The sequence below is a fragment of the Myxine glutinosa genome, chromosome 8 (assembly GCF_964187855.1).
Source record: "Myxine glutinosa chromosome 8, kmMyxGlut1.1, whole genome shotgun sequence".
In the NCBI taxonomy this organism is placed as follows: Eukaryota; Metazoa; Chordata; class Myxini; order Myxiniformes; family Myxinidae; genus Myxine; species Myxine glutinosa.
Window position 1 is genome coordinate 112,723,914 of NC_136268.1, and position 21,703 is coordinate 112,745,616.

General features: G+C 47.0%; 1 protein-coding gene across 3 annotated transcripts in view; it reads right to left on the reverse strand.

Annotated features, from left to right (window-relative positions):
• LOC137432867 (5-hydroxytryptamine receptor 3A-like) overlaps nucleotides 1-21,703 on the reverse strand; it is a 102,054-nt gene that overhangs the window by 23,422 nt on the left and 56,929 nt on the right. For 2 of the 3 annotated variants that reach the window (XM_068125132.2, XM_078783691.1), the window contains 5 exons: nucleotides 21,336-21,505; nucleotides 19,899-20,059; nucleotides 13,487-13,694; nucleotides 5,602-5,817; nucleotides 726-1,050 (listed from right to left, as the gene is read on the reverse strand). In XM_068125132.2, the coding sequence (XP_067981233.2) occupies nucleotides 914-1,050; nucleotides 5,602-5,817; nucleotides 13,487-13,694; nucleotides 19,899-20,059; nucleotides 21,336-21,505 (892 nt within the window). In that variant the 3' untranslated portion in view covers nucleotides 726-913. Of the gene's footprint in view, nucleotides 1-725; nucleotides 1,051-5,601; nucleotides 5,818-13,486; nucleotides 13,695-19,898; nucleotides 20,060-21,335; nucleotides 21,506-21,703 lie in introns of those variants that run through there. The other variant, XM_068125131.2, reaches the window with a different exon arrangement.

Genomic DNA, 21,703 nt, shown 5'->3' on the forward strand with positions numbered 1-21,703 from the left:
ACATAATATGCACCCATAATATAAACCACGGTGCCAATGAAAAAAAATATGGGATAAAAAGTTTCTCCAAACTGTCCCTGTTTCTTGATTATTTTTTTTGTATTATTGACTGTCCCTATATCACCCATAAAACGGGGTGAATAGGGACAGCCATAAAAATCCTATTTATTCCTATTTAACCCATATATGGGGTTAATAGGGACTATAAGTTGCTTTTTAAAAAAACAAGACAACACTTTCAACCCAAATATCAACAAATCAGTATGGTTATCAATTTTCAGCGAAAAAAGTTTCCGAACTTTTTTTCAGTTTGTGTCCCTATTCACCTTGCTGTCCCTATTCACCCCATTTCACGGTACACAGGAGGTTATATGAGCCTTGATGCCCACTTGATTTGAACACATTTGTGTAAATTCGACTTGGATCCAAATCAAGTATATGGGGCAGATGTCCGTTTGTATATTTGACAGATCGTCAGTGGACTCCTCATGAAGCAGCCAGGTGGTGTGTACAAATCAGGTGTGGTGTTTGTGAAAGGACATCTATTTCTCTTGTCACGCGATCCGTCAGAGTATCGATTTCTGAAGGATGTGGTTTTGGAAACAGCTCTATTGGACCCTACCTTGAACAAACGAGCTATTTGCTGTTTTGTGGTTCCATGACTGCCTTGTCTTTGCCCTTGGATAAATTGTACAACTAACGGCCATTTTGAACTGTGGTTATTTCAAATTATTCCAATACTTTAATCAGTTTTTGAACAAATTTATATTGTGATAAAATAACTTTTGCAACTGCATTCTTAAGAGGTAGTTCATCACACACCATAATGCAAACAGCAAGTATTATATGATTAGCTCACAACAGCCAAAGCACATGCAAAAAGCAGACTTGAAGTTGAATTTGGAAAGCATCCCTAGACTGGGACGATCTCCACCCTCGCCCACAAAATGGCAAGGGTCAAGCCCACTATGACAATGGTGACGCTGTACAGGAAAAAAAAGCCGCAGTCCAAGTCCTCTGCCTTTCTTTTGTCCAGCTTCTTGTTTGCGGCTGGAAGGAAAAATAAAGGTAAATATAAATAAAGCTTCATATAAATATAATTAACTAGTGAACATCAGCTTGCAGAATTCAATGGCAGATATGGTATTGCATATCCTTTCATTGGACTTGAAGCATCAAGAGCATTACTTATTCCTCCCTTTCCCAATGTCACACTATCAAAAATGGACACCCCTTGAGGCAGGGAAATGTAATTACTTCGTCTAATTCAAAGAAGAGCTGGACAACAAAGTACAAGTTAAAGGAACCAACACTATGAGGGAAATACAGATAATGTCTGATCTGAGGAATTCCCTTGGATTGTTGAGTGCCCGAACAGCTGAGTACCATTCATCATCGAGGTTACGACCATTCCATCTCAGATCCAGGTAACACAACAACGTTGGGCCAACGTTGGCATTTGGTCAATTTGTCGCAAGCACATTGTTGACGTCAGGGTGACGTTATTTATTGGTTGCAAAAGCAACGACCATTTTCCAACGTTGGCGCAACGTTGTTTATTGGTTGTCAACTCGACGTCTATTTTCCAACGTTGCCCCAACGTTATTTATTGGTTGCAAAAGCAACGACCATTTTCCAACGTTGGCGCAACGTTGTTTATTGGTTGTCAACTCGACGTCTATTTTCCAACGTTGCCCCAACGTTATTTATTGGTTGCAAAAGCAACGACCATTTTCCAACGTTGCCCCAACGTTATTTATTGGTTGTCAACTCGACGTCTATTTTCCAACGTTGCCCCAACGTTATTTATTGGTTGCAAAAGCAACGACCATTTTCCAACGTTGGCGCAACGTTGTTTATTGGTTGTCAACTCGACGTCTATTTTCCAACGTTGCCCCAACGTTATTTATTGGTTGCAAAAGCAACGACCATTTTCCAACGTTGGCGCAACGTTGTTTATTGGTTGTCAACTCGACGTCTATTTTCCAACGTTGCCCCAACGTTATTTATTGGTTGCAACGACCATTTTCCAACGTTGCCCCAACGTTATTTATTGGTTGTCAACTCGACGTCTATTTTCCAAAGTTGCCCCAACGTTATTTATTGGTTGCAAAAGCAACGACCATTTTCCAACGTTGCCCCAACGTTATTTATTGGTTGTCAACTCGACGTCTATTTTCCAAAGTTGCCCCAACGTTATTTATTGGTTGCAAAAGCAACGACCATTTTCCAACGTTGGCGCAACGTTGTTTATTGGTTGTCAACTCGACGTCTATTTTCCAACGTTGCCCCAACGTTATTTATTGGTTGTCAACTCGACGTCTATTTTCCAACGTTGCCCCAACGTTGTTTATTGGTTGTCAACTCGACGTCTATTTTCCAACGTTGCCCCAACGTTATTTATTGGTTGCAAAAGCAACGACCATTTTCCAACGTTGGCGCAACGTTGTTTATTGGTTGTCAACTCGACGTCTATTTTCCAACGTTGCCCCAACGTTATTTATTGGTTGTCAACTCGACGTCTATTTTCCAACGTTGCCCCAACGTTGTTTATTGGTTGTCAACTCGACGTCTATTTTCCAACGTTGCCCCAACGTTATTTATTGGTTGCAAAAGCAACGACCATTTTCCAACGTTGGCGCAACGTTGTTTATTGGTTGTTAACTCGACGTCTATTTTCCAACGTTGGCCCAATGCTATTGTGTTAGCTAGGGAACCACTCCCAACAGTGGGTCCATGACCTTAGTTATGTCTGAAAGTCATCCATACAGGCAGGCAGAGAGGGAGAAAAGAGAAGACTGCAGACGAAAATGTGGGCAATCAGCAAAACTCATGTCCGTAAGAGATGGCAGTGAAAATATGATGGGCTGCAGATAGCTGAGATTTCGGGATGATAAAAGGAAAATATATAACATGATAAAAGGCTGGTTTCACTTGGTGGACTGGCAACGAGGGCAGGAAGTGCAATGTCAGAATTGTTTTTGTTCAGTGCCAACAGGGAGGGATGTACCAGTGACCTGCCTGTCATAGAGTGATGAACTTCCTGGTAAATGTGAATTAACAAACTATCGAGTTTTATAAAAAGTGGCACAGATTATTTACCAGGAAAGCAGAGAGGTCTTGGTGTGAAGATCATAAACAAAATAGGTCACAGAACATTGGCTTGAGGGATGTTAGCTTACTCGTGTAAAGCAGGAGAGACAACCACCCAGAGCAAGAGACTTGTATACTTGAGGGAAATCAAGTTAGGAAAGTACCCTAAATGCCATATGTGGACAATTTGCATGTGATGAGTGAGGTTGCTTCGACCTCATCGCATCCATCTATCACTGAAAGAGCTGAAGCAGCACGTCTGGATTGTGGTTGCTCGGGTGAAAACCAAACTGGTGATCTGGGATTAAAGAGTTGGAAAAAACATGGGAATTGAAGTCTAAGATAATTCATTACCGCCACCACTGAATGTGGACAAGTTGCGTTTCCCCCTCTCTCTGTCTGTTTGTCTATCCGTGAGCAGGATATAGCAAAGGGTTATGGACGGATTCAGTCGAAACTTGGTGTGCAGGTTGGGTGTGGGATGAGTACAAATTTATTCGATTATGGTGAAGATCTGGATATGAGAATTTTTTAAAAACTTATTAAGTGATTCTTCACCATTGAGAGATGGGGCCAACAACCATACACAGCATGATATGTCAAAAAGTTGTGGATGGGATGGGTTGGTTTGGTGACGAGAACAAGCCGATTGGATTTTGGTTCATGTCAAATCCAGATCTGGCCTAACAGAGGGAGACAAAACGTAAACTGTTCAGCCTGGAAGAGGCTTGCTCTCTACAGAGTGCTCGTTATACTTACCCTGCGTTCGCGAAGCGAAAAGCGGGGTTAAGCATTCAGTTACGTACGTGTGCCGTGTCTGCATTTTAAAAATTCATTTTCTCGGCAACCGTTGGTCCGATTGACACGAAATTTTACCATAGAAGCGCCTCCGCCTGTATAATTTTTTTATTCATAATTATGACGTCATATATCACGTGGTACTGACGCCATATTGGAAAAAAATTATACCTCTATCTCCCAAACTGCGTCATGGAATTTTTTTTAACATGGCTCATTGTCAAGTACTCAAACATGGGGAATATATGTTGATGGTGATGTCATCGGTGCCTTAATTATGAATTCATAATTCAACAAGTACAATGCTTGATCTGATCAGTATGAATAAAACAAAAATTCCTCTGCAACTGTTATTCCGATAGACACGAAATTTTTGGAATGTGCGGATCCTCCTGTAGAATTTAATGATAATTATAACGTCATAGGTCATGTGGTACAGACGCCATTTTGCAAAAAATCGGAAAAAGTTGCACGTCTATATCTCTGAAACCTCTCCATGGGAAAAAATGAAACATGGCTCATTGTCAAGTACTTCCCTTGGGGAATAAGATATTTTAATGATGATGTCATCAGTGCCTTCGTTATGACGTCATAATTCGACAAGTACAACTGATCCGATCATTGTGAATTTTTTTTCCTCAGCAACTGTTGGTCTGATGGGCACAAAATTTTCACCACAGGAGCGCCTCCTGATGTGGAATATTTTTATGATAATCATGACGTCATAGGTCATGTGGTACAGGCGCCATCTTGGAAAAACCGAAAAATGTTGCCCCTCTATATCTCCAAAACCGCTGCATGGAATAAATTGAAACATGGCTCAGTGTAAAGAATTCCATATGGGGAATAGGGGTTGTTAATGATGACGTCATTTGTGCCATAACTATGACGTCATAATTTGACAGGGGCAACGCTTATTCTGATCAGTTTGAAATGTATGCAATATGATCAAGTGGTCAAGCGTGATCTATGCAATAATTATATTAGAGAATATAAATTTATGATGTCATCGCTCACGTGGTCTGGCAGCCATATTGGATTAAATATAAAAAATGTTCAAAAACAGAAGAGTTGGTTCGCAACAAGTTAACTGCGCAGGGTAAGTATTCTATGCATACCATCTAGTTATTTTTGTTATGCCAGTCGTGATGGTAAGTAGACTAACCGGCCTTTAGTTAAGGACATATATGTTGGCAACTTTCTTGTGCACAGTGGTGGTTTTTTTGGTATTTTTCACAATTAAGGCAAGTAACTCTCTACAAAAATACCGGCAAATGAACATTGAAAGGGACGGTAGAGACACTGGCCTTAAAAATAAAAACACTGATGTTGTCTGGAGAAGTTAATGAAGCCTGGAAATGCAACAAGATTGGCAAAAAGACTTTTCAAAGCTTTGCATGTTGATGCTCCCTTGCTATTTTTTTAAGGAGCATCCTCCAACGGAAAGTGAAGTTGCGATTGAAATGGGGGGAAAAGGAGACCCAAGTCTGAGACACTCATTCTGCTTAACCCATTTACAAAAGACGACATCAAAAGTGACTGCTTGACTCTCTTTTTTTGCGTAGGTATTGTGGTGGTATAAGTCATCACAAATGTGGTGTCATGTTGTCGTGGTGAATGCCTGTTGCATTTATCCAACTGAAAAGGCCTTTGCCGTCCCAAGCTGTTATCCTCACGTTTATCGTCCTTTTGCAAAACGTGTTGTCTTACCCTTGGTGATTCTCGTTTCGGCTGCGACGTTGAGGGTGGTGAGTTCGATGGAGCGACTTTTGGTAATGAATTCGATGCTCTTCTTCACTTTCAGCCAAATGCCATGGCTCTTCCATGGCGTTTTCTTGCTCTTTGGAATGTGCGACATCCTGATGAGAAAAATTGTTGCCACGATACTGGTACTCAGTATTAAGCTGCAGGCAGTCAAGTATATTCCTGTAAGATAAGGTAACAAAAAGTGGGAGAGACAGAATGAAGTCGAACAGGTTTATAAAAGGGTGGATCCAGGCCATGACAGGTGCAATGCTAATGAGGGTGAAAAGAAGCTTTAGTAGTCATCTGTGCTAATCATCACAAACATCTAGAAACATTTAGCTTGTGCAGTTTGATTTGGTGGACTGGCAACGATGGCCTCCACCTGTGTTAAATTGTAGCGATTCTGATTATTTCAACATAAATTCAGCTGTTCCTGCAGGTTTCCTCTGCTGGGTAGTGCATTTCACAGCAAATACTCAACCATGAGCACCAAGGAGCTTTCAAAAGATCTCCGGGATAAAGTTGTGGAAAGGCACAAATCAGGGGATGGGTATAAAATATTTCAAACACCTTGAATATCCCTTGGAGCGCAGTCAAGACAATCATTAAGAAGTGGAAGGGGAATGGTACCTCCAAGACCCTGCCTAGATCAGGCCATCCCTCCAAAATGGATGACCAAGCAAGGAGGAGACTGATCACCAAGGCCATCCAAGAGGCCAATAGCAACTTTGAAAGAACTACCTGCCTTTATGGCAAAGACTGGTCACTGTGTGCATGTGACAACAATATCCCAAGCACTCCAGAAATTTGGCCTGTTTGGCAATTTGGCAATACTCCTGTACGGCAATGGCAATGGCAATGGCAATTGCAATGTCAAAATTTATTTTGTTTAATGCTAACAACGAGGTATGTACCAGTGACTTTCCAGTCATGGGGTGATGAACTTCCTGGTAAAAATTGGAGTTATGTAAAAAGTGGCATGGACCATAACTTTGTATGCTTAGCATCGTGCTTGTCATTTATATGTATGCAGGAGCCATGTATTTATTACGTATGCACAGGGGAGAGGGAGCTTTTCGTCGACGTACGTACACAGCATGTGGCTGTGCGTTTGCATCATTGTTGGTTGCATGACTGTGCCGCTGATGCAGTGCCTCCTACAGGCAAGAGCAGGAATTTGCAATTACCCTACGTGTGCTTAGTGCAAAGCGGGGTCAAGCAATCAGTTCACTCTGTCTATAAAACTAGTGTTGACTCAACCAGTTATCCTTCTGAGGTTGGCAAATTTACTACCAGCTTACTGGAAACGGGGCACTGCATCGGCAGCACAGTCGCAGCTCCAGAAAATGATGCAGCCAGTATTCACCGGCTGCATATGAACAACTACCCAGTGTGGAAATAGCAGAAATACAGAAAAATAAGAAATCAAAAGGAAGGGAGGTTATCAGAGGTATGTTCAGTTAACAAGCAGCTAGATAGTGCTTGCCAAGCCAGCCGTTCCTTATCAAAGGTTTTGAATGGAGTGCTTAAGTCACTTCGCTGTACAAGAAGCAATATTGGTAACTGAACAGTGAATACACCTCAGGAGTGTTCTGTTAGCAAGCAGTAGCTCTCTATCGCTTTCCAAGCCACTCATTCCGTATCGACCGCTTTGCAAGCCGCTCGGCAAATGGAGTAAGCAATCAGGAGAGACGCTTTGTTATGATTTATCTACCATATAAAACACAATGTCTGTTTGTTTGTTTGTACAGATGTCTGTCCCTCTTCAAAAGGGTAGGATTTAAAGAACAATCTTTTAACACCAATGTGTTCATTACAATCTATTTTTTAAGGACAAAACAAACTCGAAAAACATTTTCCATAAAAAGAGTAATTATGCCTCTTCTATTGGAATTGTAGACGGTGGCTTGCAAACCGAGCCTCAAGGGCGGTGTACAGAAGCGTTTTTAAAAATAACAATAAATACAAGGTGCAGGGAGGTGAAATTCGCTGCAAGTGACGTGCAAGACACTCAGAGTAAAAGGAGAGTTCATTTACATCCGTAGGATGTCTAATAAATAAAAAAAAGACGTAAGCACATCTGGCACTAGGCCGAGGCTTCAGACTTTGGCACGCTCACGAGCCTGCACCGACGAATGAACTGTTCCAACCCGTCATTTTTGACGTGGCTTTTATACTTGTGTTGGCATAAATGGCCGCCGTAGTCAGATTCAAAAGGGTACTCCAACCAATGAAATGTTTAGAGGCATTGTTATAGGTAGGTACAGACATAATCTGTATTAAAGCGTGGTGTTACGCGCGCTGCTTGTAAGCAAGGAGGAAGCGGACAATGCGGTAAGTTGTAAGAGTCTTTATTCAAGAGCTCTACTGTAACACTGGAGCATTCCGGGCTGCGCGCCCGGTGTATATCCCACGGCGACGCCTACCCCTCGGGCGTGGCCGCCACCCACTTGGTGCGTGGAATGATGCCCTCGCGCCAGTGAGCTTTCGTGTCCGCCACACGCGCCCCCCCAGAATTCCCGCGCACCTGGAGGGCCAGTTTGCGGGGCAAACGGATGAACCGGCCGAAGCGCCCTCTGGTGACTGGCGGCGTCCGGGGTGCAGGGATGCCAGCTGGGATGCCTCCGGCTGCACCCGGGATGGATGCAGGCTCGGGGGGCGGCGTGCCGGCGGGGCTGGGCGGTGCTGGGGGTCCGCCCGCCGGGGAGCGGCCCCGACGCAGGGGCCGAGCCACCGGCGGTGGGTGGTCCACGTCGAGGTGGGCCGGCTTGAGGCGGTCTATGGAGACCCGATTAGGAGTGCCGCCGATGTCCAAGGTGAAATGTTTCACCCCGGTCTCCAGCACGCGGAAAGGCCCGTCGTACGGGGGCCGCAGTGGTGTCCAGTGGGCGTCGTTCCGGACGAAGATGTACCCCGCGGTGCGAAGCTCCGGGGCGACGTGCATAGGTGGGTGCCCGTGGTGCGCCGTGGGCACCGGGGTGAACCTCTGGGCGGTCTCCTGCAGCGCGGAGCACTCCTGCACCATGGACCATCGTGCCGTGGAGTCGGGGAGGAACTCGCCCGGCACCCGCAGCGGTTGCCCGAAGACCAACTCCGCCGTGGATGCGCGCAACTCATCCTTGGGCGCCGTCCGGAGGCCCAGCAGCACCCAGGGGAGCCTGTCGACCCAGCCGCCGTCGCGGAGGGTCGCCCGGAGCGCGGCCTTCAACGAGCGGTGGAACCGCTCACACAGGCCGTTAGCCTGGGGGTGGTAGGCCGTGGTGCGGTGCAGCTGGACCCCAAGCCCCCGCGCAACCGCCCCCCAGAGCTCCGAGGTTAACTGGGGGCCGCGGTCGGACGAGATGTCCGAGGGGGCGCCGAACCGGGCAGCCCAGGTGGCGATGAACGCCTGCGCGACGTCCGCCGCCATCGTTGACGCCAAAGGCATGGCCTCCGGCCACCGGGTGGTGCGGTCCATCATGGTCAGGACGTGGGTGAAACGCCGCGAGGGGGGCAGAGGTCCCACCAGGTCCACGTGAACGTGGTCAAACCGACGTTCCGGCACCGCAAACGGGGCCAATGGGGCCTGGGTGTGTGTCGGTGCACCTTCGCGCGCTGGCACGCGAGGCACGTCCTGGCCCAGCCGCGGACGGCCTTCCAGAGGCCATGCCAGACAAACTTGTCGGCGATCAACCTCTGGGAGGCCCTCGTGCCCGGGTGGGACAGGCCGTGGATGGAGTCGAAAATCCGGCGCTGCCAGCCCGCGGGCACGATGGGGCGAGGCCACCCGAGGGAGACGTCGCACCAGAGGGCCGTGAACGGCACCTCGGTGACGCGGAGGCCCGTAACGGCGGTCCGCAAGGCCTGGACGTCAGGGTTGGCGGCCTGGTCTGCCGCCATCCGGGCATAGTCGATGCCGAGGTGGACCGCATGGGCAACGGACCGGGAAAGGCAATCCGCCAACGGGTTGTCCTTCCCCGCGACGTGCCGGATGTCCGTCGTGTATTCGGACACGGCCAAGATGTGACGCTGCTGCCGGGCCGACCAGCAGCAGGATGGCGGAAGTGCCTGAACGCACGGCCCTCGAGCAGATGGCGGAAGTGCCTGACTGCCAGGTGGAGCCCGAGCAACTCGCGTTCGAAGGTACTGTACCGGCTTTTGGGCGGGCGAAGCTGCCGGCTGAAGAACGCCAGCGGTTGCCAAGCTCCACGCACCCATTGCTCATGCACCACGCCCACCGCGTGGTCCGAGGCGTCGGTGGTGAGGGCGATCGGTGTATCGGGTGCCGGGTGCGCGAGCATGGTGGCATTAGCCAAGGCGAGCTTCGCGCCCACGAACGCCGCATCCATCTGCTCGGTCCAGGTGACGTCACCTTTGCCCGGCGTCCCTCGGAAGGCCTCGTGCAAGGGGCGCAGGAGCTGGGCAATGTGGGGCAGGAAACGGTGGTAAATGTTTACCATGCCCAGGAACTCCTGGAGCCCCCTGATCGTGCGGGGGTGCGGAAACCCCTTCACCGCCTCCACCTTGGCCGGTAGGGGGACGGCCCCGTGCCTGGTGACGCGGTGCCCCAAAAAATAGATTTCGGTGACACCGAACTGGCACTTGGCGGGGTTCACGATCAGGCCGTGCTGGCCCAGACGTTCGAAGAGCATGCAGAGATGGTGTAGGTGCTCTTCATGGGACGCGCTTGCGACGATGATGTCATCCAGATAGACGTAGACGAAATCCAAGTCGCGCAAGATGCTGTCCATGAGGCGCTGGAACGCCTGAGCCGCATTCTTCAAACCGAAGGGCATCCGAAGAAATTCGAAAAGACGGAACGGCGTGATGACAGCCGTTTTCGGGATGTCCTTCGGCCTGACGGGGACCTGGTGGTAACCGCGTATGAGGTCCACCTTCGAGAAGAAGGACATATTCGCCAAGCGGGTGGAAAAGTCCTGAATATGGGGGATGGGGTAGCGGTCGGGGGTGGTGGCGTCGTTAAGACGGCGGTAGTCCCCGCACAGTCGCCATCCCCCGCCGGGCTTGGGCACGATGTGGAGCGGCGACGCCCAAGCGCTCTCGGAGCGCCGCACAATGCCGAGCCGCTCCAGCATAGCAAACGCCTCTTTAGCAACCGCGAGCTTCGTCGGCTCGAGGCGGTGTGCCCGGGCGTAGACCAGTGGCCTGGCGGTGGGGATGTGATGTTCCACGCCGTGCTTGACGGTCCCTGCCGAGAAGGTGGGCCTCGTGAGGGCCGGGAAACGGGCGAGGAGGCGGGTGAATTCGTCCGCCGCCGGAAGCGTGCAGATGAACCTGGCCGGAACCGAACCGCTCAGCAAGCCGCTCGGCGAGCCGCTCGATGAGCCGCTCCGTGAGCTGCTCAACGGGGCCGGCAGCGCGCAAGCGAGCGAGCTGAACGTCTCAGCCTGGACAAGCCTTCTGTGCTTGACGTCGACCAACAGGCCATTGGCACAGAGGAAGTCCGCACCGAGCAGTGCCATAGGCACGTCGGCAGTCACGAACGACCATCGGAAAACCTGCCCTCCGAACCGCAGAGAAAGGCAGCGTTTTCCATCCGTGCGAATGGGCGTACCATTGGCAGCAAGCAGCGCGGGGCCCCGGCCCGCGGACTGCTTGTCGGACATACCGGTGGGAATGACACTCACCTGCGCTCCCGTGTTGCACAGGTAACGGCGCCCGGATAAGGTGTCCGTTATGTACAGGAGGCTGTTTAATTGGCCGGCACTCAGTGCCACTACCGAGGGCCGGCCCGGGCGTTTCCCGACCAGCCGAATGAGCACGGCGGGCGACATTGCCGAGCCTCGTGGCCGAACCTAGCGTGGAAATGGCACCAGGTTTGTGGCGAAGCCGGAGGCCGCGGTGGTGGTGGGCGGGGTGTGGCAGCCGCCACGAGGCGCCCCTCGGAGCAGGGGTGGGCACCCGCAGGAGGTTCAGCAGCTACGCGGTGCGTCGCGTAGTAGGGGTGGGCACCCGCAGCAGTTTCGGGCTCGGGAGCCGCTACGGCCGCACCGAAACTCGCCTGCGTGTCCAAAGCCACGTAGAACTTGTCAGCCTCGGCCGCGAGCGTGCGGGGTTCCGTTGTCGCGGAACCGGCCAACGCGAGGCGTACTCGTGCCGGCAGCTGGCGTCGAAATAACGCCCGGAATAGAGCGTTCGGGGTTTCGTCACCCATGAACGACAGCATATGGTCCATTCAGACCGACGGTCGCGTGTCACCGAGCTCGGGGAGGTCCAAGAGGCGATCGGCCCGTGCGTCCACCGTGTGGCCGAACGTTGCGAGGAGGAGACGCTTGATCACCTCGTACCTGTCGTCGGCCGGTGGGTTCCTCAGGACCGACACGACGCGGGCGGCCATGCCGGCTCCAAGGGAGGCGACCACGTGGCAGTAGTGAGTCTCGTCTGCCGTGATGCGTCGAAGCCTGAACTGGGCTTCGGCCTGCAGGAACCAGATCTCCGCCTGAGCTTCCCAGAACTCGGGGAGCTTTATCGCTACCGCGTTGGTTGCCATGACTGTGGCGGGTTCGGGTGGTCAGTGACGGCTGACCAGAACGTCGGAGGTCACCAATAAAGTGCGGTGTTACGCGTGCTGCTTGTAAGCAAGGAGGAAGCGGACAACGCGGTAAGTTGTAAGAGTCTTTATTCAAGAGCTCCACTGTAACACTGGAGTATTCCGGGCTGCGCGCCCGGTGTATATCCCGCGGCCACGCCTACCCCTCGGGCGTGGCCGCCGCCCACTTGGTGCACGGAATGATGCCCTCGCGCCAGTGAGCTTTCGTGTCCACCACAATATTATAAAAATGTCTTCATGTCTGTGTTTGTAGAAAAAGTTACACTATGTACTTTGTCTCTATTACATATTGTTTGAACATCAGTTGTACCATGACTACGTCAATTATAACATACCTTTACACCGTTCAACACTTTACACCCCGTAGACCTTTTAAGACCATTTATGACACTTTAGACACCTTTAAGAATTTACATCCTTTAGACCCATTTCACCCCTCTAGATATTCAGACCACTTGAGACCCTTTAAACCCCAGTAAAACTGAAAACGAAGGTTTGGATAGTATTGTTTACTCCTCAGTCACATTTGCTCTACAGCTAGGATACGGCGGCCGTACCCCCCCCTAAATTGACAAACGTGCGGCGGCTGCAGAGTTTCTGAGGTGGCCTCAGGGTGGCCCTAGGGCGTATGGCTATCTTTTGCAGGCCGTAGGGGTCGCCGTGGAATTATAGCACGGAGTTATAACTTTTTTCATTTCTAGTTTGGCCGTAGCAATTCGACAAGCTGTAGCCATGACAACTGTAAGTGCTGTTATACATATGAAAAAGAACTGGTATATATACCCACTCGTTACCGTCCGTCTGGCCGCACGTTCGCCTGAGGGCCCCCCTGTGGTCGCCTTGCGGGCACCTTGAGGCTACCTTGCGTCTGCCTTGAAAATTATATGGCCGCCGCAGGGACGCCCTAAGGTCACCGTGCGACATCAAATCAAAGACCGTACGGCACCCCCACGTTTTCGGTCTCCACAATTTCTAAATACCCCGTGCGGCTACCCGAAAAATAAAAACATATGTGACTGCTACATTGTGTGACCGTGGAAATACTGCGGCCGCCCTATAATTGCTAGTGGCCGTAGATTTTTTAGACCCTACGGCCGCCGAGCCAAATGTGACTGAAGCATTACCGGGAGGCTGCCATATTGTTAAGTGGTGCTAAGTGCACCGTTCCGTTTGAGTGCTTGCTTGAGCGCTTTAAATCAAGCTAGCCGCTTGGCAAGCGATAACGGAACACACCACTTGTATGCATGGTCTATTGAACTTTACAATCAAGACCAAAACAAGTAGAAGGGGAAGACTCACCGACAAGTGGAGAAACAGCAGTCGCTGGCAGAATTTCGATGACGACAATGAGGTTGAAGGTGTAACCCAAAAGGATGTTCACCTTCATTGTGGTGCGTTCATTACCAGTGAGTGGCAGGATAAAGCTCAGGAAATCGGTCAATATGAGGAGAACGCTGGGGGCGATCATTTTTGCGATGTAGTACATCGGAATCCTGTGGAACAAGAACTGCACCGAACGGTGAAAATCATTCCTAAAATGGGATGGATGTTCTATTTGAGGACGATATTTATTTTCTTAAAAAATTATTATTGAAACCAACAATCCCATCCCTCCCCCATTTAACCACGAATAAATAATAAAGAGATGGCCCCTTGTATCATCATTATAATCATCACCATAATCATCATCATCATTATAATCATTACTACCACCATCATTATAATTATCATTACCACCATAAGCATCACCACCATCATACTCATCATCACCATCATCATAATCATTATCACCACCATCATCATAATCATTATCACCATCATTATAATTATCATTACCACCATAAGCATCACCACCATCATAATCATTATCACCACCATCATAATCATTATCACCATCATACTCATCATCACCACCATCATAACAAGCGTTACGCCTCGGTCTCCCGTCGGTGAAGTGATGTGAGTTGGCAAAGTGGAAGACGCAAGGTGGCCATCTTGGATTTTGACGTGGCGACCCAATTTTCAATAGCGTTCCTCCTTATGCATAGATACACCCACACACCAGATTAGACGTGAGTAGTTCGTTTATATTTCACGATATTTCGCTCACAAGGTTCAGACATACACCCCGTGCTTGACGGTCCAGGATTTGGTGGCCATCTTGGATTTTGACGTGGCGACCCAATTTTCAATAGCGTTCTTCCTTATGCCGAGCTACACCCACACACCACATTAGAAGTTGGTACTTCGCTTATTTTTCAAGATATCCCACTCACAATGTTCAGACATACATGGCATCAGACAAACATGGCGGCGGCCATCTTGGATTTTGACGTGGGTTGCATTCACACACCAAATTCGAATGCGGTCCTTCGCTTATGCACGCACGCACGCATGCACGCACGCACGCCCGCACGCACGGACGGACGGACACACGGACGGAGGGGAAAACCATAGTCCCCCTTTCGCTCCGCGGTGGGACGGAGGACAATCATTATCACCACCATCATCATAATCATCATCACCACCATCATAATAATCATCACCACCACCATTATAATAATCATCGTCACCACAATCATAATCATCATCATAATCATCATCACCACCATCATAATCATCATCACCACCATCATAATAATCATCACCACCACCATTATAATAATCATCATCACCACCATCATAATCATCATCACCACCATCATAATAATCATCACCACCACCATCATAATAATCATCACCACCACCATTATAATAATCATCACCATCATCATAATCACCATCATAACCATCATCACCACCATCATAATCATTATCACCACCATCATAATCATTATCACCACCATACTCATCATCACCAACATCATAATAATTATCACCACCATCATCATAATCATCACCACCACCGCCATAATAATCATCACCACAATCACAATCATCATCACCACCATAATCATCATCATCATCATCACCACCATCATAATCAGTATAAGCATCATAATCATCACCACCACCATCATAATCATTATCACCACCACCATCATCACCACAATCATCCTAAGCATCACCACCATCATCATAATCATAACCACCACCATCATCACCATCATCATTATCACCATCATAATCATCACCACCATCATCATAATCATCACCACCATCATCATAATCATCATCACCACCACCATCATAAGCATTATCACCATCATAATCATCATCACCACCATCACCATCATAATCATCATCACCACCATCATCATAATCATCATTACCACCACCATCATAATCATCATCAACACCATCATAATCAGCACCATCACCACCACCACCATCATCATCACCGCCATCATCATTATTATGATCGGCATCAGCATCATTACCACCGCCATAATCACCATCATCATTATAGGCATCATCATTATAATCATCATTACCACCGCCATAATCACCATCATCATTATGAGCATCATCACTATAATCATCACCGTCGTCATCACCACCATAGTTATAATCTTCATTACCATCACCACCATCATAATCATCACCATCATCATCATAATCATCATCATCATCATCACCACTATCATAATAATCACCACCAACATCATCAATATCAACATCAACAATTATTTTATCAACCTCATCATATACCATACTATTTACAGAGCGTCGATTCTGACAAAGCAGTCTCTTGGCAATGGTTATGCTGGGTGGTTTGCCATTGCTTTTCCAGCAGTCGGTCAGGGCAGGAATTTATAATGTATTTCAGGGTGCCGTTGATAACTCACCGACTCTTCGCGAAAGACGCCGTGGGATCTTTAACGTCCACCAACTAATTCCAGCAGACGAGACGCCGTGCAGGAGGGTGAGTCGAGTGTGCTCATGCAACGAGTGATGGGTTGAAATTGGAGAGGTGTGGATGTGCCACAGGCATGACGGGCCGATTGGCCTTCTCCTCTTCTGAGATTTCCTTGTACATGACCTTGTCTGCCACCTTAATATCTATATCAAATTATATTTATCCATAAATTACTTTAACCAGCCCCTTTCCCTGATCTAATAATTCACTTTAAATGCTTAATTCCCACTTATTTCACATATTCCAACAAGTCCAACTTTCGGATATCTTTGTATCTATTGGTGTGGTCTCCCTCCCCTGACGTCTGCCATTTACTTTTTTTAATTTCTCAAATTTTAGGAGTCTCCCTGTCCCACACACGTGAACGTAATATGTAGACAGACCCAGATCCATGATTTTGGTTGGGGTTGTGGGGGACACAAAAAATTTCCATTGCATTGAAAAATATAATTTCGCAGAGCAGAGCGACGGGAACATTTTTTGTTGGTGTTTCTTTTTGTCATCATCATCTTTTTGTCAAAAAGAATAAAAGATGAGGCATCTTTTTGTCACAAATTATAAAAGACTTTTAAATATGGACAAAGAATGTTCTAATAAGTACACTTCAAAAGAAGTTATCTAAGGAAATTTTTTTTCTTCTCAAAACTCAACACTGAAAACTCAGCACTGCCCCCCTGGATTTGCCACTGGTACATGGAGTCTACCTCGATCTTTGTCAAACGAGATTTTTTATGGTAGTAACTCCTTACAAGGAAAACGAAATAAGTACAAACTAGAACGGGCACTCGGTAGAGCGCATACCTTCGCCGCAGCTACTTTTGTTGCCAAAATAAAATTTTTGAGGTTGAAATGATCGCGGGAGATTGCGTTATAGTGATGACGTCCTGGATGGACATCTTCTTCTTCAGTCGCGCATAACTTTGAGTGAAATACGATCGAGTTAAAAATAGTCAGAATTTGAGCAAATCTGTTTCCCAAAATCTAATCAAATGTGTCCCGTATAATAACCAATCATCCCACCAAATTTCATGCAATTCGGTTGAATAATTTTTGAGTTATGCGATTAACATACACACACACAGACATACAAATAAATACACAGCGATCAAAACATAACCTTCCGCTTTTGCGAAGGTAATAAAACAAGAAAGAGCAGATATTGCAAACCCTCACCAGGACGTGTTTTGGCTTTTGTAGAAAAACAAATATGGCGGCCAAACCACGAGCCGATGACGTCATCTTTTTAACTCAACTGGACTACCGTCCAGTTGAGTTCATCACATACTGAACCCTCCGGCGTCCGTCGTCGTCGTCTGTCGTCCGTTAACTTTTCGATGTTAACACTCCAGCGTCCACAAATATCAACCGATTCTGATCAAATTTGACATGCAGCATCCTTACCCCGAGGACCAGGTGGGTATTACATTTCAGCCCGATCCGTTGAAAAATGGCGGACTTCAGCGACCATTTTGTTTTTGGTCATGAAAACGACGTTAACACTCTAGCGTCCACAAATATTAACAGATTTTGATCAAACTTGGAATGTTTAACCCTTACCACTCAAGGTAGGTTGCTATTGCATTCCAACCCGATCCGTCACAAAATGGCCGCTATAGGCCGCCATATTGCTTTCAGCTCCTAAACGATGTTAAGACTTTAACGTCCACAAATATTGATGGATTTTGATCAAACTTGGTGTGTGAGACTCTTACCACACAAGGTAGGTTGCTATCGTCACAACAAAACTCGATCTGTCACAAAATGGCAGCCATAGGCCGGCATACAAGGTTGTTGGCTTTTCATTTAAGTCAAATCTAGGACAGACAACTGACCTACTTTAAAGTTGTCCAGTCAGTTCAGTTGAGTTCTGCTTCCCTGGAAGCTCTAGTTTTTTTTCTCAACCAATTTATCCCAAGATGATGCTCAATAAATTTCATCTTGATCGGATGAAGTTTTGTACTCTTTGAATTATGACGTCATAATGGAGGCACCTATGACATCATCATTAACATCTTTTATTCCCCATGGAGAGTTCTTTACAATGAGCCATCATCCATGTCTCAATTTTTTCTATTCAGCACTTTCGGAGATATGGAGGTGCAAAGTTTTTCGGTTTTTCCAAGATGGCGGCCGAACCACGTGACTGATGATGTCATCATTAACACATTTTATTCGCTATGGAGAGTTCTTTACAATGAGCCATGTATCAATTTTTTCTGTTCAGCACTTTCGGAGATATGGAGGTGCAAAGTTTTTCGGTTTTTCCAAGATGGCGACCAAACCACGTGACCGATGACGTCATCATTTGGGCACAGTATATTAGAGGGCAAGGCAAATACGTGTGCAAAGTTTGGCGATTCTACATGCAACGGTGTAGACGTAGTGCTGCAAATAGACAAACAGACAAACAGACAGACAGACAAACAGATAGACAAGACAGACAGACAAACGAACAGATCAACATACTTGCCGGAATCCTTTCCGGCCTGAAATGAAAAATCGGTCAGAGACCGAGGACTTGCTGGAATGTACTTTTTATCGGCCATTTTGGACAAATATGGCGGCCGAACCACGTGACCGATGACGTCCTCATTATTTGTTTTCTAAACTAATTTATTCCTTGATGATGCTCACGAAATTTCATCTTGATCAGATGAAGTTTTGTACTTGTTGAATTATGACGTCATAATGGAGGCACCTATGACATCATCATTATCATATTTTATTCATTATCATTATCATCATTATCATGGAGAGTTCTTTGCAATGAGCCATCATCCATGTCTCAATTTTTTTCTATTCAGCACTTTCGGAGATATAGAGGTGCAAAGTTTTTCCAAGATGGCGGCCGAACCATGTGACTGATGACGTCATCATTATTTTTTTCTCCACCAGTTTATGCCGTCATGTCGCTCAAGAAATTGCATCTTGATTGGATGAAGTTTTGTACTTGTCGAATTATCAAATTATGACGTCATAATGGAGGCCTTGGGCCGAGAGTGTTAAAAATTTGGCACAGTCTATTCCAGGGGAAGACCAATATGATTGTGTGTAAAGTTTGGTGATTCTACGTGCAATGGTGTAGACGTAGTGCTACGCACAAACAGACAGACAGACAGACAGACAGACAGACAGACAAACAGACAAACCAACCGATCAACATACTTGCCGGAATCTTTTCCGGCAAGTAACAAACAGAATCAAAGGCAATACCCTCTCCTCTGGCGAGGGTAAACATAGAAATACTCTACTTTCGATATATATTTTCACCAAACACCCTGACAGATGAATGCTCTTGAAAAACGGGAAGTAAGACAAACCATCTCTTAGATGTCCAACTGCAGACGCTCTTGAAGCAAGGAGTCACTGCCTGATAGAGTCTGAGTGTCCAGGAGATGGCGGTGCTGTCTGTGTTCAAACTTTAGAGCCCGTGCTCATCGCCGAACATTGTGTGTGCATCTTCTTTTTCGTAATGCAGCACCTTGGCCAGCGAATGCATCATTGCCGAGTCGTGGTGTCGCGCTACCCTCCGAGACCATCGTCACCCGAAGAGACCGTCCCCTTCTTTGGGGTGGCGATGCTGCACCGCAGGTATTACATCTGATGGTTTGCCAATGCCTTTCCGTCGATATAGTATACCCAGGACCGGAATTTGTAATTTTTTTAAGGGTACCAAGAAAGACACCATGCAGGGATCTTTAACGTCGACCATCTAATGCATGCAGAGGCTAGAGAAGTTGTACAAACCCAGGCTAGAAGGCTCAAAGATGAATGTGCACACCTCTAAGGTATCCTACCAGACCCTGTAAATGTATATCAATCACATATCGCACCGGATAAGAAAATACTTACATAGAAAGTCTGCTCGTCGTATTTGATACCCCGGATTTCTCTAATCACATGAAAGGTTTGAAGTCCCGTCATTTTCCATTCCCCTCCAAATTCAATGTTTCTGTTCCACCTGCCTTCAAAGACTTCTTTGCTCTCCAACATTCTCACTTCTAATTCGTTTGCTGCACGCACAACATGACGACATACACACAAATCAATAAGAAAGTGAATGAGCTACACAATTCTGTTCTCAGAAAGGCTTAAACACTTTTTTTAGAGGCCATCAGGGGCAGTGAGGATAGTAAACGGATTTTAGGGGCCATCTTTTCATTAGGAACACAAAATGGCTGAAATTTAGAGTTTGAATTTAACATGATTCTTTTCTCTGCTCCTCTTGCTCATCGCATCTTCTCCCAACTTTGTTTCTTTTCTCTCCAGACTGAACTACCGTCAGGTTACCTGGACAATTTGTAGCACCTGTAGTCTGGCCAATAGCAACTCGGATCGAAGAAGTTGTGTACACCAGTTGAGAGTACGCATAAGAAAGCAACGACCTCGACCCCAGCAAAGGCAATCACAGGTCCACCCTGAGTTCTCCACCTGCACTCGTTCACGTACGTCATGATGCTGCAAGGTGAAGCCACCTGAAGCCCCTAGCATTGTCCATTTCAGGTTACTCGATGTGCTGACAAGTTTTTCACCATCAGCACGGATCGATTGAAGACAGCCGACATTGAACAGGATCTGATTTATATTCCGGCATCCTCAAAGACGACGTCGAACACTCCACTCCACTCCACTCGACATCAAACTACCTTCGTCGTAAAAACCTTCAGCATTAGCCACTCCACCAACCACAGCTCCTCCAAAATCTTCAAGCAACCACTTAGATTGAGAAACACCAGATCTGGACACCAAGCCCACTGACCAGCCAGATTTGTGCAAGTTTTTGTTGCAAGATATTAGGGATAGTCCGTTTTACAACTTTGGCAGTGGAGTACATTCAACATTGATCGCTCATCTTCATCATTTTATTCATCAGTGATCTAGGAGGGGGCTAGATGTAGGGTCTCCTGCCACCAGCTATACCATTGCAATAGTTTTGTGGCTGACTGTTTTGAAGTGAAGTGAAGCGTGGTTTTACCATTTTTACCCACCAATCATCGGTTTTCTTACTGGGCGCGTTCTTCTACTCTTTGGCCTGGTTTCAGAAGGAGAAAAGGCGATTTCTTTCATTTCTCGGCCTGTCTTCATCGAGAGAGAATGACGCCACTTGGAACAATGAAAAGGATGGTGCGGAGAGGACGGAATGCTCAAGGCTTTGCAAGGAGCTCAATTCTAGTTGCCATCGAATTGGAGTTATACCCAGCAGTGTCACTTTTACCCGAACATCTCTTACGACACCAGGTTGTGGTTCTTCATTATCATTTGAATTTTCCACCATATGAGAGCACTCACCTGAATGCACCCATGCCAAGAAGGTGACTGAGCAGTTGTGTTTGTCGAATGGGAAGTAATAGATATTGAAGAAGCAGGAGCAGTTCGTCTTGAGAGAAAATGCCATCATGAGAAACCCCGAAGAGTTTGTTTCGGCGTAAAGAGAGGACAAGCTCTTTTGTTGGGGGTTCCTTGCAAAAAAACAAAAAATAACACCAATAAATTACTTTGAACCGATGTGATATTTTCAAAGTCCATAAAGGGCATAACTCTGTTAAAAATTGACGACATGCCCTGAAACTCTAATTTTACTGTACGTTATCATAATAACGCCACGTACCAAGTGTCAGTTGACTATGTTAAGGGATTTGGGGAAAAAGTCTGAAAAG